Below are 16325 nucleotides of genomic sequence, written 5' to 3'. Positions count from 1 at the left end.
AATTTTTTTATCCTTATCTCCAGATAGGGGAAATATAAACCATGTTAAATTCAGAAGGGAAAACTATGATCCCTTTGGCTAAATCTTTATTTCCCATTCACACATGTACAAAGGTATTATTAACATGTTTGTCCCTATCACTGAGCACCAAAGGCATTTCCCTAAACCAAAGCCCTACGTAAACATAGTGACCAAAAAGTGTTGTACCTAACTCACCATATGCAAACATATTGAAAGGAAAAGCTTTTTCAATCAAACTGTTGAGAAGCCCAAGTCACATGCAAAATTAGAAGGGCAAAAACAAATATCGATCAATAAAAATCAATGTAAATCACTTTAAATGCTTTTTAAAAAACTAATATGCTGACCTTTTGAATATATTTAAAGGGATAAATAGTCCTTTCGATGCAGAAGAAAAGAAGAGACATTGCTCTAGCACAGTACATGCTTTTTAAGTAGTACTATCCTTTCAATGCCTTCTTACTATTCCAAAAGGCACAAGAGGGGTTTGTTTCTTCCTCCTCACGGAACTTGGAAATTTATTTATTTACAATGTGTACCATGGTCAAATACTGAAATGGAAAATGCCTTTAAAATGTACTCTCTTTTTCTCTTAACTCCTGGTAGATCTGAGTGGCCCCAGCAAACCCTGCTCTTCCCATAGTTCCCTTCCTGTGTTATGAGGACTTTTTTTTAAAACCTCAGGTGTGTTTTCAGAGCTGGTGCTCACTGGCTTGTCAAATAGCATCACAAGCCTGGAACATGACATTGTTTACAGAAGTCAGCAAAACCCTCAGTCACTAAGCTGAGAATTTGCTGTTGACAACCCTTCTTGACTGAGTACCTGGTGGGTAGACTGTGATAATACAGCACAAGAGAGGATGCCTGGGGACCAGGAAACAGAAGATCGACGTTCTAGTTCCAACCTGGTGAGGGGTGCTGTGGCCATTGACAAGTCCCTTGATCTCAAATCCCAGAGCTTTTTAAAAGATCATTTAAACGTTGAGTCCAGCCCCTCCCCACACCTGACAGAAAGTTCCATCAGCAAAGGTAAGATTAGAAGTTGCCTGCTCTTCTACAGTACTTGCTGCCTTGCAGAACACAATTCTTTTACATAACAAGGTAATAGCTGACTTACCTTATGCAAGGATGTTTTGTGGGGTGTGAGAACAAGAGAAGCTAAAAAATATCAAACTGTGTAAAAGTCACTTTTTCTCAAGTCCAGAGAAAAATGCATATATATAAATGTGACAGAACTGTAAAGCAAGTAGGGCAAAATGTAAATCATTACTGCATCTGGAGCTTGTGTACTATTCTTACAGCATTAAAATATAAAGTTGCAAAAAATTAAAAATAAGGTGAGTGTAACTACTATTGATAACTAGGTAGCACATACCATTTATTGAATGCTTATATGTGTCAGGCAGTCTAAAGAATATTTACAGATATATAACATTTCTTTCATATGTAAAAGTAACACTAGAATATATTTTGAATTTTATTTTGAAAATTTCCTTGTGCTACCCCTTTATAGCCACACCTTTCCCCAACCCATAACTCCTGGCACCCACTGATCTATTTTCCATCACTATAGCTTTGTCTTTTGAGAATGTCATATAAATGGAAGCATACAGTATGCAACCATTTGCGGCTAGCTTCTTTCAAGCAACATAATGCCTTTGAGATTCATTCAAGTTGTTGTGTGTATCAGCAGTTCATTCCTTTTTACTGTATGGATGTACCAGCTTGTTTATCCATTTATTACAGAAAGATATTTAGGTTGTTTGTAGATTTTGTTTCTATATGAATACAAGTTTGCATTTCTTTTGAGTAAATACCTAGGATTAGAATTTCTGGGTCATATGGTACAGTGTACGTTTAATAACTATATATTTGTAATAGAAGTTCAAATAAAATACAGAAGCAACCACTCTTGCTTAAGGCCCTGATGCTGCAAAGAGCAGGTATTCAAACTCTAGAAGCTGCTATGTTGCCACGCTGGCAACCTGACTCCTATATCCATGCTATAAAGAAGTGTCATTCTTCTTAGCTGAGAGCAGGTCCTCAGTGCTCTATTGATCCTGGGACTAACCACTAAAAATTCAAAGATAAGTGAGAAATAACCTCTGCCACCCATCTTTATGTATATCATAACCTTATGACTATGGTTATGGACGAACTTGTCCAAAACAGGCTACTCTAAGGAGATTATAACCTCCTTATCAATCACCTAATTTCACACAATATCAAAAATGAACAAGGGAAAAGCTTACCCGTAACCTCCGGATTTGGATATCAGAGAACTTTCTCACTCCATTTACTGATGGTACCAAACGATTAAAGAGGGCCTTAGAGAAAAGGAAGAAGAGGGCTTTTAAGAGAGAGGAACGCCACTGTCTTGCTACCTGCATTATTGGTACCCAAGGGTCCAACATTAATTTGAGTGCTTCAAACCTTCTGAAAGTGCCCGTGGGGGTCTCAGCAGCCTACCTTGTCTGTCTGGGTCTGTTCGTGGAACATCCGGGCATCGATGGCTGCAGCCACAAGGTTATTAGCCGCAGTGATGGCATGGATGTCACCAGTAAGGTGGAGATTAAACTGCAAAAGGGTAGAAGCCACATCAGTCTTCCAACTTCTTTGCATCTTTTCACATTCATTCTATTGCAGCCAAACCAATCCCTATGTTAAAGCCGATGGAAAACTGATGGCAGCACAGCTAGTGGACAAACACCAACACAGCTATCCCTTGAAAACAAATTACTATCTATCCTCAGAAGGAACACTGATTTTCCCTAAGAGACATGGCCAATAACCATAAACGCCACACCCCTGGGATCAGCAGCAACGCTGGATTAGTAAGAACACACTCACGTCCTTTAAACAGTGAGCAAGAAGTACACTGGAGCGACCCAACTCCATGCCTATACGCTGCTCCCACTTCTGTGGTTATTACTTTGAATTCACTTCATGTTTGTTCTTCCCTATCTTATGCTTCATTTAATCACTTGCTTATTATTTTCACTGCAAGCCAGGCTTTGAAGTCCTTGTCATGTCAAAAAAGTAAACTGTTGGGCTTCCCTGGTGGCGCAGTGGTTGAGAGTCTGCCTGCCGATGTAGGGGACATGGGTTCGTGCCCCGGTCTGGGAGGATCCCACATGCCGCGGAGCGGCTGGGCCCGTGGGCCATGGCCGCTGAGCCTGCGCGTCCGGAGCCTGTGCTCTGCAACGGGAGAGGCCACAACAGTGAGAGGCCTACGTACCACAAAAAAAAAACAGTAAACTGTTTAAAAGTTGGCAAATTAAGATGTTTTTCTCTGAAGTACTGCTTCTGTTGAGCAAACAAGTCATTTGCCTACTAAGATCTCTACAATAAACTTTAATCCCAGGAAGGAAAAACTATAAAAAAAGGTCTGATCCAACCAAATCCCAGACCACATTACCTCTTCCATAGGAATGACCTGTGAGTAGCCGCCGCCTGCAGCACCACCTGGAGGACAGATCAAGGTTGAAGACTCATGTTAAGCACGTTTCACCATGACTTGCAAATCAAATGAAAGCAAATCGGTTTTTGTAACTGCTCCGCATATTATTTACTTTTTACAACCATTTGGACAGATTTGATCAAGTGCTTTGTAATTTTCTTGACCAAACTAAACCGCTTGATCTTGTTCACTCTGAATAGTCTCTCAACTGAAATCTGAATCTAACTGACAAAACCATAAACACATAACATACCTACTCATTATCTTTAGAAACAGGTTCCTCTTGATTCCTAACATTTGTTAAGAAAAACCCAGCCTACAGTTACATAAAGGCAAACCTGTTCAATTTCCTACCCTCATAAATGCTATTCTGGCATTTTAAAAAAGGAATATTTAAAATAAACACAGCAACACAAACACAGAGACTGCAATTCTTCCTAAATAGGACACATATGGTAGAAAACAGCTTAACTGCTAGATTTTTGCTGGCCCATTTGGATTACTAACCAAAATCCAGTTAAAAATGTCCAGGTTTACAGTGAGATAAATGTCAATCTGAGGTAGAGGTTTTGTGTGGGGTTTTTTTGTGGGGCAGAGATCATGCAATGAAAATGGGGCAATTTGTGATAAGAGGAAAAGGAGCATATTGGGTTCAATAAGGGGGAAAAGGCTCATTCTGAAATAAAAGGGGGTTATTAAGCTCAAAAGCAGAACTAAGTTAACGCACTTATATCAAAACAATAGGCTGAAGAAGGACAAAGGCGTACCCCGTGTCAACATTTGTAGTAATTGTTAGAACAAGCGGAATATGTGATACCCTATCGCCAAGCAAATGATGAAGCTGACTCTGAGAACCTATTTTAATTAATAAAAATAATTTTAATTAAATGAACATGTTTGCAGTACTGCAGCTATCAAAAACTGAAGGTGAAGTACAGTTATTGATGTTGTGTTTTCATCTAATCAGAAGAAACATTGGGTTGATGGTATTATCTTAGAGCTTGAAGTAGACGTGGGGACTCACCTGGTACTTGATGATACTGCCTTGAATTCAAGCTACCTCTGAATCCCAGTTGCTGCTATTGTAAGTGGAGATAAAACTAACCATCTTAGAAGATAAAGTAATAGGCATAAACTGCTTAGCACAAAACCTGGCACGAAGCCTATACTCAATAAGCATATACTTTTCTTATTCCCTCAGTGTGAAACAATCTGTAGGGTTTGTCTTTGTCTCTAGAAAGTCAGCATCATGATCAGCGGCTGTGATTACCTTTATTGTTACTATGAGAGTCGACTATCGGTCATATAAAAGCACCCCTGGCTACATATTACCCATCCCAGAGAATCCCTGCGCAGTATCAGACAGTGACAGCAGGAGTTGGGGTGATCCAATGAAAGCCTTCACCAAAAGCACCATGATGCTCTTCTGGGATGTGATGAAGCTGTTTCTAGTGTCTAAATGAGCTGAAGACCCTGCACACATTCATGGGCCAAGTGGGCCAGGAGGACTGAAGGAGGTGCAGGCACCCTCTGGCCACCCAGGTCTGGTCTCACTAATACCTTTTATTCCGAAGGTGGGGCCCTGAGAAGGCTGTCGCACACACGCGAAGACATTCTGATGGAGATGGGCACTGAGGCCCTGCACCAGCCCAATCGTGGTTGTGCTCTTCCCCTCTCCCAGGGGTGTTGGAGTTATTCTTCAAGATGAAAGCAAAATAGGAAAATTACATTTATGTAAATTAAATTCATGTGTAGCACTAAGTCAGCTCTGATCCTAGAGAGTGACTCTTAATCTGAATAACCAGAAAGATGAAACACATGAAGGGGATCTTTTCCAAGGGTCTTAGTTGTAACTTCCCCCCAGTTTGAAATTAAAAAAGACTTCTGCATTTTAGCTCTTCTGACAGTTAGGGGCAAATATACTCTACTTTGTAAGAGACACTGCTATACTTTTAATTTCTCAATTTAGTCTCAAAAACTAGCTTTTAACTCAGCCAAACAAAAAAATAGATGAATCCTCAACAGATCTACAGAATTAATGATCTGGGGTTTAAAAAAGGCAATTCCATCTGAAGATCAGGTTTTAAGATTCAAACTCTTCCACCTACTAGATGAATAACCTTGACAAATTTTCTCATCTCTATAGAGTTGTCTACTCTTCTTCACAGGGTCGCTGTAAGGATCAAATTAGATAAAATACATATGAAAATGCTAAAACCTGGGCTTCCCTGGTGGCGCAGTGGTTGAGAGTCTGCCTGCCGATGCAGGGGACACAGGTTTGTGCCCCGGTCTGGGAAGATCCCATGTGCCTCGGAGCGGCTGGGCCCGTGAGCCATGGCCACTGAGCCTATGCGTCCGGAGCCTGTGCTCCGCAACGGGAGAGGCCACAACAGGGAAAGGCCCGCGTACCACAAAAAAAAATTTAAAAAAATAAAAAATAAATAAAAATCTAAAACCAAATTAAAGGAACCTCCACATATACATGGCTAAGCGCAAATGCAACCCCTGGTAATAATAATCAGGACTAATATTAAGATTCAACTGGCAAATGGACAAAAACCATACCCGGTCACCACCACGTATTTCCCGTCGGGCTGGTGCTTCAGGCGTTCCAGTACTGACAGCAGGACTTTGGCCTTGGTTTCACCATACAATTCTACCTCTTCAGAGCTCAGACCAATTTCTCGAGCCAGGTTACCAATGGGCTTTGGCTTGCAAGACCGTGATATATCAATGTCACTTAGGAGAAATATAGAAAATATGTATCAACCTTTATTCACGGGACTCAATCAATGCCATCCTAGTAATGACCCACCTCAACCACGTTCGGAGGGGGCATACACATAACCATGGTATCCATCAGCTAAAACCCCACCATCCACAGTGTGAAAACAGCAAAAGCTTCTTTTTACCTTGGCACGGGTGTCTTCAGGTTAAGTTTGTTATACTGAATGATCCACTTCCCTGGCTTAAATTTCTCCAGGAAACGCTTTGCACTCTCTACCGTGCTCTAAACAAAATGACACAAATGGACCTGAGAAGAGGTGATGATTTTAACCTCCACCTCAGTTCCTAGTCCTGGTCACTCAAGTTCAATCACAAAATGAACAGCTTCAGGATCCGCCTGTTAACATAATTCAATTCGAGGCCGGAGTCTATAGGCAGCAGGATGCCCTGGGCTGCGCGCCTCACCCCCACCAGCTGGTGTGTGTTACAAAGGGCAAGAAGCCAAAACATACTGAGTGAAGCCAGGCTGCTCGTACTTTTTTCCCTTTAAGTTATCACATTCCAGAGTAAATCAGAATCATGCTACCCCTACTTCCCTCTATTAATACAATTGATTCTACTTCTCTCTACTTCCATTTCCTTTTTTTCTTCAACAGATTCACATCCTTACTTAGATTCTGAGTAGGTTCTATGACATTTCTACTTGGAGAGAAATGCAGTACCTGGAATTCTATCAGCTTCGTAGAACTATTACAAAAACGTCCATTCACACTTACCTGCATTAGCATCACCACCGTCATTGGCCCGACGCCACCAGGAACAGGAGTAATGAAGCTTGCCCTCTCCTTGGCCTCCTTGTATGCCACATCACCCACAATTTTCCTCCCACTTGATTTTGTATCATCTGGTCAAAGAGGTAAAAAAGTCAAAGCACAGTCTCAGAATCACAATCTTCATGTTTATTTCTAAGTTATGTGATCGATTACAACAGCTTGTTCCAAAAACTAAGTCGAGTTTAGGGTGTGTAGTCCCATCTGGTTCAAGTGCCTACTTTACTTAAAAGCTGTGGGATGTGATAAAAGCTCCCCATTTATGATAAAAACTCTCGAGAAAGTAGGCATAGAGGGAAGTTACCTCAACATAATAAAGGCCAAATGTGACAAACCCACAACCAACATTGTTCTCAATGGTGAAAAACTGAAACCATTCCCACTAAGATCAGGAACAAGACAAGGTTGCCCACTCTCACCACTATTATTCAACAGAGTTTTGGAAGTTTTAGCCACAGCAATCAGAGAAGAAGAAGAAATAAAAGGAATCCAAATTGGAAAAGAAGAAGTAAAACTGTCACTGTTTGCAGATGACATATTATACACAGAGAATCCTAAAGATGCTACCAGAAAACTACTAGAGCTAATCAATGAATCTGGTAAAGTAGCAGGATACAAAATTAATGCACAGAAATCTCTTGCATTCCTATACGCTAATGATGAAAAATCTGAAAGAGAAATTAAGGAAACACTCCCATTTACCACTGAAACAAAAAGAATAACATACCTAGGAATAAACCTACCTAAGGAGACAAAAGACCTGTATGCAGAAAACTATAAGACACTGATGAAAGAAATTAAAGATGATACAAACAGATGGAGAGATATACCATGTCCTTGGATTAGAAGAATCAACATTGTGAAAATGACTATACTACCCAAAGCAATCTACAGATTCAATGCAAGCCCTATCAAACTACCAATGGCATTTTTCACAGAACCAGAACAAAAAATTGCACAATTTGTATGGAAACACAAAAGACCCCAAATAGCCAAAGCAAACTTGAGGAAGAAAAATGGAGCTGGAGGAATCAGTTTCCCTGACTTCAGACTATACTACAAAGCTACAGTAATCAAGACAGTAAGGTACTTTAAAAAACAACAACAACACAACAACAACAACAAAAAAAAACAGTATGGTACTGGCACAAAAACAGAAATATAGATTAATGGAACAGGATAGAAAGCCCAGAGATAAACCCACACACATATGGTCACCTTATTTTTGATAAAGGAAGCAAGAATATACAATGGAGAAAAGACAGCCTCTTCAATAAGTGGTACTGGGAAAACTGGACAGCTACATGTAAAAAAAATGAAATTAGAACACTCCCTAACACCATACACAAAAATACACTCAAAATGGATTAAAGACCTAAATGTAAGGCCAGACACTATAAAACTCTTAGAGGAAAACACAGGCAGACACTCTATGACATAAATCACAGCAAGATCCTTTTTGACCCACCTCCTAGAGAAATGGAAATAAAACAAAAATAAACAAATGGGACCTAATGAAACTTAAAAGCTTTTGCACAGCAAAGGAAAACAGAAATGAGACGAAAAGACAACCCTCAGAATGGGAGAAAATATTTGCAAATGAAGCAACTGACAAGAGGATTAATCTCCAAAATATACAAGCAGCTCATGAAGCTCAATAATAAAAAAAGAAACAAACCAACAACCCAATCCAAAAATGGGCAGAAGACCTAAATAGACATTTCTCTAAAGAAGATATACAGATTGCCAACAAACACATGAAAGGATGCTCAACATCACTAATCATTAGAGAAATGCAAATCAAAACTACAATGAGGTATCACCCCACACCGGGCAGAATGTCCATCATAAAAAATCTACAAACAATAAATGTTGGAGAGGGTGTGGAGAAAAGGGAACCCTCTTGCACTGTTGGTGGGAATGTAAATTGATACAGCCACTATGGAGAACAGTATGGAGGTTCCTTAAAAAACTAAATATAGAACTACCATACAACACAGCAATCCCACTACTGGGCATATACCCTGAGAAAACCATAATTCAAAAAGAGTCATGTACCACAATGTTCACTGCAGCACTATTTACAATAGCGAGGACATGGAAGCAACCTAAGGGTCCATTGATAGATGAGTGGATAAAGAAGACGTGGCACATACATACAGTGGAATATTACTCAGCCATTAAAAGAATCAAAATTGAGTTATTTGTAGTGAGGTGGATGGACCTAGAGTCTGTCACACAGAGTGAAGTAAGTTAGAAAGAGGCAAACAAATACTGAACACTAACACATATATATGGAATCTAAAAAAAAAAAATGGTTCTGATGAACCTAGGGGCAGGACAGGAATAAAGACGCAGACAGAGAGAATGGACTTGAGAACACGGGGAAGGGGGAGGGTAAGCTGGGACAAAGTGAGAGAGTGGCATTGACATATATACACTACCAAACGTAAAACAGATAGCTAGTGGGATGCAGCCGCATAGCACAGGGAGATCAGCTCGGTGCTTTGTGACCACCTAGAGGGGTGGGAGGCAGACGCAAGAGGGACGGGATATGGGGATATATGTATATGTATAGCTGATTCACTTTGTTACACAGCAGAAACTAAGACAACAATGCAAAGCAATTATACTCCAATAAAGATGTTAAAAAAAAAAAAGCTGTGGGATGACAGGTGTTTGCTATCTCCTAGGGAGAAACTTACTTTACCTGCAAAATTCCACAAGATGCTTAAGTGGTTTTTCAGAACCAGGAGAAACCTTTTGTCTTCTGTCAGGTGGCAAATAAAATACCAACTGTGTTTTATTCTTAAAGCCAACCACCAAGTATACAATGAGCACCTTTTAAAACGTTAATTTGCCAAGGCCTTCAAAGGAATTTTTTGGGTGCACAAAGCTCCAGCTATATCGCAGCTGCCAGATATGGTTTCTACAGCAACTGTCAGCATTTTGTAAGCTCCAGGCATGAGCTGGAGGAACAATTCAACATCCAATTCCAAAGATGAGCAGCTACTTAAATGTATGCAAAAAGGCAAAGAATATAATTACACTCCCGTTAAAAGGATACAAGAACAACTACAAATCTTAGCAGCAAAGAATAGCTATTCAAGAGAACAAGACCCCATGATGCATCACTGCTCACTCACTCCTACACTTGGCTTCAGTGCACTTCCAGGAGGGGCTGGGGACAGGGCTAGACCTTGTGGTTGGTTCTAAGGCAGGACCTGGTAAGATCTTAGCCATTTCACCTCTTTGATCAGATTGCCACAACTAAGAAAGGAAGCCTCAGGATTCAGCCAAAAAGCCAGAATTAAGCGACTTCGGCTCTAGGATCAGCTCTTTCACTAACCTCGAGTCTCCAGCCCCTGTGGGCTCCTTACTGATCAGAAGTCTAAAGGGGCAAAGAAGGATGAACACTACCTATTTCACAAGCTTGAGGAGAATCAAGTAAATTGTGTGTGTTTCTTGAGATTGAAAAAACACTCTCCGGGCTTCCCTGGTGGCGCAGTTGTTAAGAATCCGCCTGCCAATGCAGGGGACACGGGTTCGAGACCTGGTCCGGGAAGATCCCACATGCCGCGGAGCAACTAAGCCCGTGCGCCACAACTACTGAGCCTGTGCTCTAGAGCCCGTGAGCCACAGCTACTGAAGCCCACACACCTAGAGCCCGTGCTCCGCAACAAGAGAAGCCACTGTAATGAGAAGCCTGCGCACCGCAACAAAGACCCAATGCAGCCAAAAATAAATAAATTAATTTAAAAAAAAAAAGAAAAAACACTCTCCAAACATAAGGGTTTCTCTTCCTACCCTAGATAACATTAGATATTTTCTATATGTACTCTCAGGAGCTGGTGAACACAACCCCTTGTGATGGTTTCAGGCTTCTAGATTATAAGGCAGCAAGCTACGGCAATGGCAGAACATTTCCTCTCATAATCACTAAGGTCGTTTCAAAATGCCAGGGAAATAACGGTTGAGGGTTGCCCTTGTATGGGTTTCAATTGTCTAACACACCGAAGTTAGCTAAAAATACCCCTGTACCTCCTTCTATTTATGAATGTTAGTCACTTTCTCCGTGTGTTTCTGCACATACAGGAGACACGTCAATTACTGCACAACCTCACGCTGCACTGGGTGAGCTCAGCTCTGCTCCTTAATCAAACGCTATCAGGGCTGGCTTCAGTGCCCTCTGATGTACGTACAGGTTTCACGGAAGGTGTGATGTGGTCAGTGGAAAAGTGACTCTGTCTCTAAGCACATGGCTTCAGTAACCATCAAACATTTTGCTTATCTATCCCAGCCCTAGAATTTCTCTTTCATCTGGAACTATTAGTGCAAAACTAGTTAAGATCCAGCTGAGGGACTTCCCTGGCGGTCCAATGTTAGGACTCTGCGCTTCCACTCCAGGGGGCATGGGTTTATAATCCCTGGTCGGGGAACTAAGATCCCACGAGCTGTGCGGTAGAGGAAAAAAGAAAACCCAATCCAGCTGAGCCTTGAGTCCTTCACATGTAATTTGGGGGCCCCAATAACAGGGTCCAGTATAGAAGCCACTACGCTGGATAGGTTGAGACTGGATTGAGAGGGGTTAGGAATCTGTTCCCCCTTTTATAACCCTTCCAAATAAAACACTATTAATCCAGCCCTTTTCAATTATCTTTAGTAAACCACCAGGAAGAACACTTTTACATGTTTCTCTGGCCAATACCTTCTGCTCTGTACTTGAATCTTAAAAAAATATTTCTCAAAAAAAACCCCAACAAAACAAAAACCCATAACAAAAAAACAACAACAAAAAACTACGTACCTTAATTCATCCTTAATTTGGAAAATAACTTAAGATGTTATCCCTGAAAGGACCCTGCAAATGATTTAAATCAAAATATGAACCAAGAAGTGGCCCAGTTGTGGAAAGTGGTGTTTCAAGAATGAACATTTGAACCCTCCTACACTGTTGGTGGGAATGTAAATTGGTACAGTCACTATAGAGAACAGTATGGAAGCTCCTTAAAAAAACTAAAAATAGAGCTACCATATGATCCAGCAATCCCACTCCTGCACATATATCCAGAGAAAACCATAATTTAAAAAGACACATGCACTCCAATGTTCACTGCAGCCCTGTTTACGATAGCCAGGACATGGAAGCAACCTAAATGCCCATCAACAGAGGAATGGATAAAGAAGATGCGGTACATATATAAAATGAAATACTACTCAGCCATAAAAGAGAATGAAATAATGCCATTTGCAGCAACATGGATGGACCCAGAGATTGTCATACTGAGTGAAGTAAGTCAGAGAAAGACAAATATCATGATATCACTTATATGTGGGATCTAAAAAAAGGGGTACAAATGAACTTACCTACAAAACAGAAATAGAGTTACAGATGTAGAAAACAAACTTTGGGTTACCAGGGGGTAAAAGGGGAAGTGATAAATTGGGAGACTGGGATTGACACATTCACACTATTATATATAAAATAGGTAACTAATAAGGACCTACTGTATAGCACAGGGAACTCTACTCAATACTCTGTAATGGCCTATATGGGAAAAGAATCTAAAAAAGAGTGGATATATGTATATGTATGCCTGATTCACTTTGCTGTGCACCTGAAACTAACACAACATTGTAAATCAACTACACATCAATAACAATTAAAAAAAAAAAAAAAAAAAAGGAATGAACACTTGCAAAGAGCAGTCCTTAGGTCCTCCCGCTCACCCTCGGATCTGTAACAGTGATCTTGCCTTCCTTGGGGAACAGTAACGATACTTATTCACCTATATCCCCAGGGTCAGAAAAAGTACAGCTGACCGGGAGGAAAGGTACTGCTCTGACCTTATTCATACTTTACCTTCTACATGAGAAATAAATGTGAATAGGAGGTTAAGTTTCATGTGTAAGTCATACGAGACTCAAGAGCCCTACCCAGGTTTTTCTTCTTTCAAATCCAGTCTAAAACAAAAAAAGTCAAAAGCAGAAATATGATACAGAAGATGCAAGGTTTTAAACAGAATGAGCCTGAATGTCACGTTGCAAGTACTGAAAGTAAGGAGTTGTAGGAGAGCGATTTCTTTATCACCCATCAGATAATTACACTACAAGAAAAGGAGTGATCAATTATGAGCTACTGTCTTAAAAACATGGTACGGAGAGTGGGAGGGAGGTTAAAAACGGTGAAGGCTTGACAGTGACTCATGTTCCTGGCAGCTTAGTGACTATATTTCAAACTTGAGATGGGAGGGGAGGAAAAAGAATATTCTTGTTATAACTCTTTTTAACATTCCAACAGATATGGCTGCCAGCAGTCAGAAGGCACACGCTGGACACAGCACCTAGAGGCAGACTAGTGGAGAAAAGGCACAGGACACCAAGCATGATGACACACAATGAGAGAAACACCAAGTTCTGCGGGAGGGGAGGCAGGGAGAGAAGGATTTTCAAAGAAGGAGAGATCACCTCTTGCTGAAGGAAAATCAGACAAGGTTTGGAAGGAAGAATGGACATTTTGGACAGAGAGGAGGTGGGGAGGAAGTCATTGAAAGTGAAGATCACGGTTGCACTTTATTCAGTTGTGTAGACCAAGGCCTGGAGTGGTGCCTGGTGCACAGAAACAGTCGCTTGATTAAAAATTGTTCCTTTTTTGAACCCACGAGGTATGTATACAAGTATTCACTGAATTGTCCTTTCAGATTTTACATTTGAAAACTTCATGAGGAAAAGAACAGCCTGCCCCACTAAAGATGCAGGCAGAGGGGCAGCAAAGTACAAACAGGCATGTGCAGGAGAGCATGTGGTCCATTTTACAACAGTTTAAGACAGGTATTCACAAAGTGTGTGTAAGAAAGAAGGCCACAGAGGTGGCTGAAACTAGTATGGGGCTAAGGAGTCTGGCAGGTAACATGGAAGAAAGAGGCTCACAGGTCCACATCAAGACCCATAAACATGGCAAGAGTGCACAGATGGATCTGAGTGGGAGTCAGCTGGCGGTAGGGAGACCAGGGAGAAATTTATAGCAGTGCATCCAGCAGAGAGGGTGACTCTCAGTGGTGACACTGAGAACAGAGAAGAAAGGGAAAAAACCCATAAAATTTAAAAACGGATCCATACATGGAACGACTGGGAGGGAAACTAAAAGGTTTCAGACTTGTGGGAAGGAAGAATGGTGATGATATCACTAACCAAAATGGCGCAGTGAGGAGTAACTTAGGGACGAGGATACAAAGACAGTTTTGGACATGACTATAATGTTGGCTTTATCCTTGACCTAGAAACAGCCCAGGCCAAACATCTTTGCAAAGCCCTAACTAGAGGACTCTTGACACAATGTGTCCCTCTCCTGGAGTCTCACAGCGCTTTGCAAAGATCACACTATATTTTAACCATCCTTTGTTAAAATCCATCTCTACGTGATGATAAAGCGAGAAATCATCTTGCCTCCTCTCCCACCCTCTCCCTGGACAAGGTCACCTTGGACTGCACGGCACGGCACAGTGGCTAAAATCACAGGCTCTTCCTGCAAGGGGCAACTATGCCGTCTACTAACTTCACGCCCCCATGGGTAGGCTGATCACTCTAAACCTTAGCACTTCAAGCCTAAAATGGGACAAGGGCTTCTCGCTTGGGCTTCATCTTCCTCTGCCCAGCCCGCCTCCAGAAACCACCTTTTTCCCCCAGCAACACTCACCTGGGACATAATTGATTCCACAGTCGATGACTATTGCCCCAGGTTTGATCCATTCCCCTTTCACCATTTCAGGCTGACCAGTTGCAACTACCAGGATGTCACCTTTACTTACCTAGGGAAAGACAGTTCTGACTTCAGAAACTAAACAGTGAAACATAAAAAAAATCTAGAAGTGGAAAGGACATCCGTAAGCTTTGTATGAAATTCTTCATTGTCGTCAGCTATTTTATGCAGGCCACACACTGTCTCTGACAGCTCTTCATATACTGTGCTCATTCCTACACACGTCAAAACCTCCCCTTTCACTAGATATTTTACTGAATGGGGAACCTGATGAGAACCTTTGAGACAGGGAGGAGTACAGGCTTGGAGCCACAGGCCTGGGACAACGTCCCTGAATTACATGACACCTGGAGACTGCCCCCTCTTCCCCAGAATGTGGGGACCACCACCTTCAGCAGAGCATTGCTTGGGGAGGATTAAAGAGGTGCTGGGCCTCTCTTCTGGTCTGTCGCCACATTTAAGAGACTGCACTGTCAATGGGATGATTCCTGGGAGTCATTCCTGGGAATTCCTGGGCTCAGGAATCTGATGCAGGGGTCAAGAACAAGCTGTGACCGAGGTCACAAGACCACTGTCCATAACCTGCTCTGGACACCTCCACCTCTGAGACCACCCACTGTCGCATATGTGGGATCTGGCTGCCATGGGTCAATCCCAGTTCCTATACTGCTAACCCCTATATCTACCATGAGATGGACTGGCACAGAAAGAATACAGTCCAAACAAAAATCTGCATAGACTTGGACAAGTTTTAAATTTGAATTTGTTTCTTCATCTTGTAAAACAGACAAGAATCACAGAATTGTTAGAGGGGTTAAACGCGGTAATGAGGTAATAAAGTACATGGCAGCTTCTGGCACTTAAATATGAACCATCCCCATTAGGCAAGAACCCCTGCCACACGCAGGAACGGGCATGCAAACGCGTGCGCGCGACCCCTTACCTCCTCGCCTAGGTGGGCAGTCTTGGAGTGGCAGGTGGTCACTGTGGCGTGGCTCCACAGAAGCAGGTCATGCATTGGGGCACCAACTATTTTACTGCGCCCGACCACCACAGCGTGCCTTCCAGCGATCTGCACCCCTGAAAGAAAAGCCAGTGTGCATCAGAGAACTGGGGGAAGCTGCCCTCCTTCGCATGCCACCTAAATGGGAGAACTCAGGACAAGTGCACAAAAGCAGGTTCTTAGCATCAAAAAGCAATCTTCCTAAAACCATCCCTTCGTTGGCTACTCAGGGTTTCAGCTACAAGTTGGGACTTGTACATGTGTCCTTCTTGCTGTGGGTTTCTGAGAGGAGCTTAAGCCAAGATCCATTCGTCGAGCCATAGGAGAGTGGGGAGAAAACCTGCACTCAAATCAGAAAGAAACCCTGACATACAGCTAAACAGCCATATGGAAGAAGAGGACATATTACATTACATGGGAAAAACAGTTATAAGAAACAGGGTGAACGTAATGGGGTGGAGGGAAATTAGATTAGTATCAGTAACTCTTTAGTTCCTCATCCAAATTTCTCTTTTGGCTTAGGGC

The 16325-nt window shown here is 41.8% G+C and overlaps 1 protein-coding gene across 3 annotated transcripts in view; it reads right to left on the bottom strand.

Annotated features, from left to right (window-relative positions):
* The window catches only part of MTHFD1 (methylenetetrahydrofolate dehydrogenase, cyclohydrolase and formyltetrahydrofolate synthetase 1), a 58261-nt gene that overhangs the window by 18901 nt on the left and 23035 nt on the right, over window positions 1-16325 (bottom strand). For all 3 annotated transcript variants that reach the window (XR_016392191.1, XM_022570387.2, XM_089907816.1), the window contains exons 7-15: window positions 15741-15877; window positions 14735-14846; window positions 6985-7112; window positions 6394-6491; window positions 6047-6220; window positions 5042-5178; window positions 3440-3486; window positions 2491-2598; window positions 2274-2348 (exon numbers count right to left, since the gene is read on the bottom strand). Coding sequence is in view for 2 of the 3 variants with exons in the window: in XM_022570387.2 (XP_022426095.1) it covers window positions 2274-2348; window positions 2491-2598; window positions 3440-3486; window positions 5042-5178; window positions 6047-6220; window positions 6394-6491; window positions 6985-7112; window positions 14735-14846; window positions 15741-15877 (1016 nt within the window). In the remaining variant the exon portion in view is untranslated. The remainder of the gene's footprint in view (window positions 1-2273; window positions 2349-2490; window positions 2599-3439; window positions 3487-5041; window positions 5179-6046; window positions 6221-6393; window positions 6492-6984; window positions 7113-14734; window positions 14847-15740; window positions 15878-16325) is intronic.

Source organism: Delphinapterus leucas, chromosome 2, assembly GCF_059928025.1.
Source record: "Delphinapterus leucas isolate spDelLeu-1000000601 "Yukka" chromosome 2, BTC_Dleu_Yukka2, whole genome shotgun sequence".
NCBI lineage: Eukaryota > Metazoa > Chordata > Mammalia > Artiodactyla > Monodontidae > Delphinapterus > Delphinapterus leucas.
This window is presented reverse-complemented; position numbering and strand designations above follow the sequence as displayed.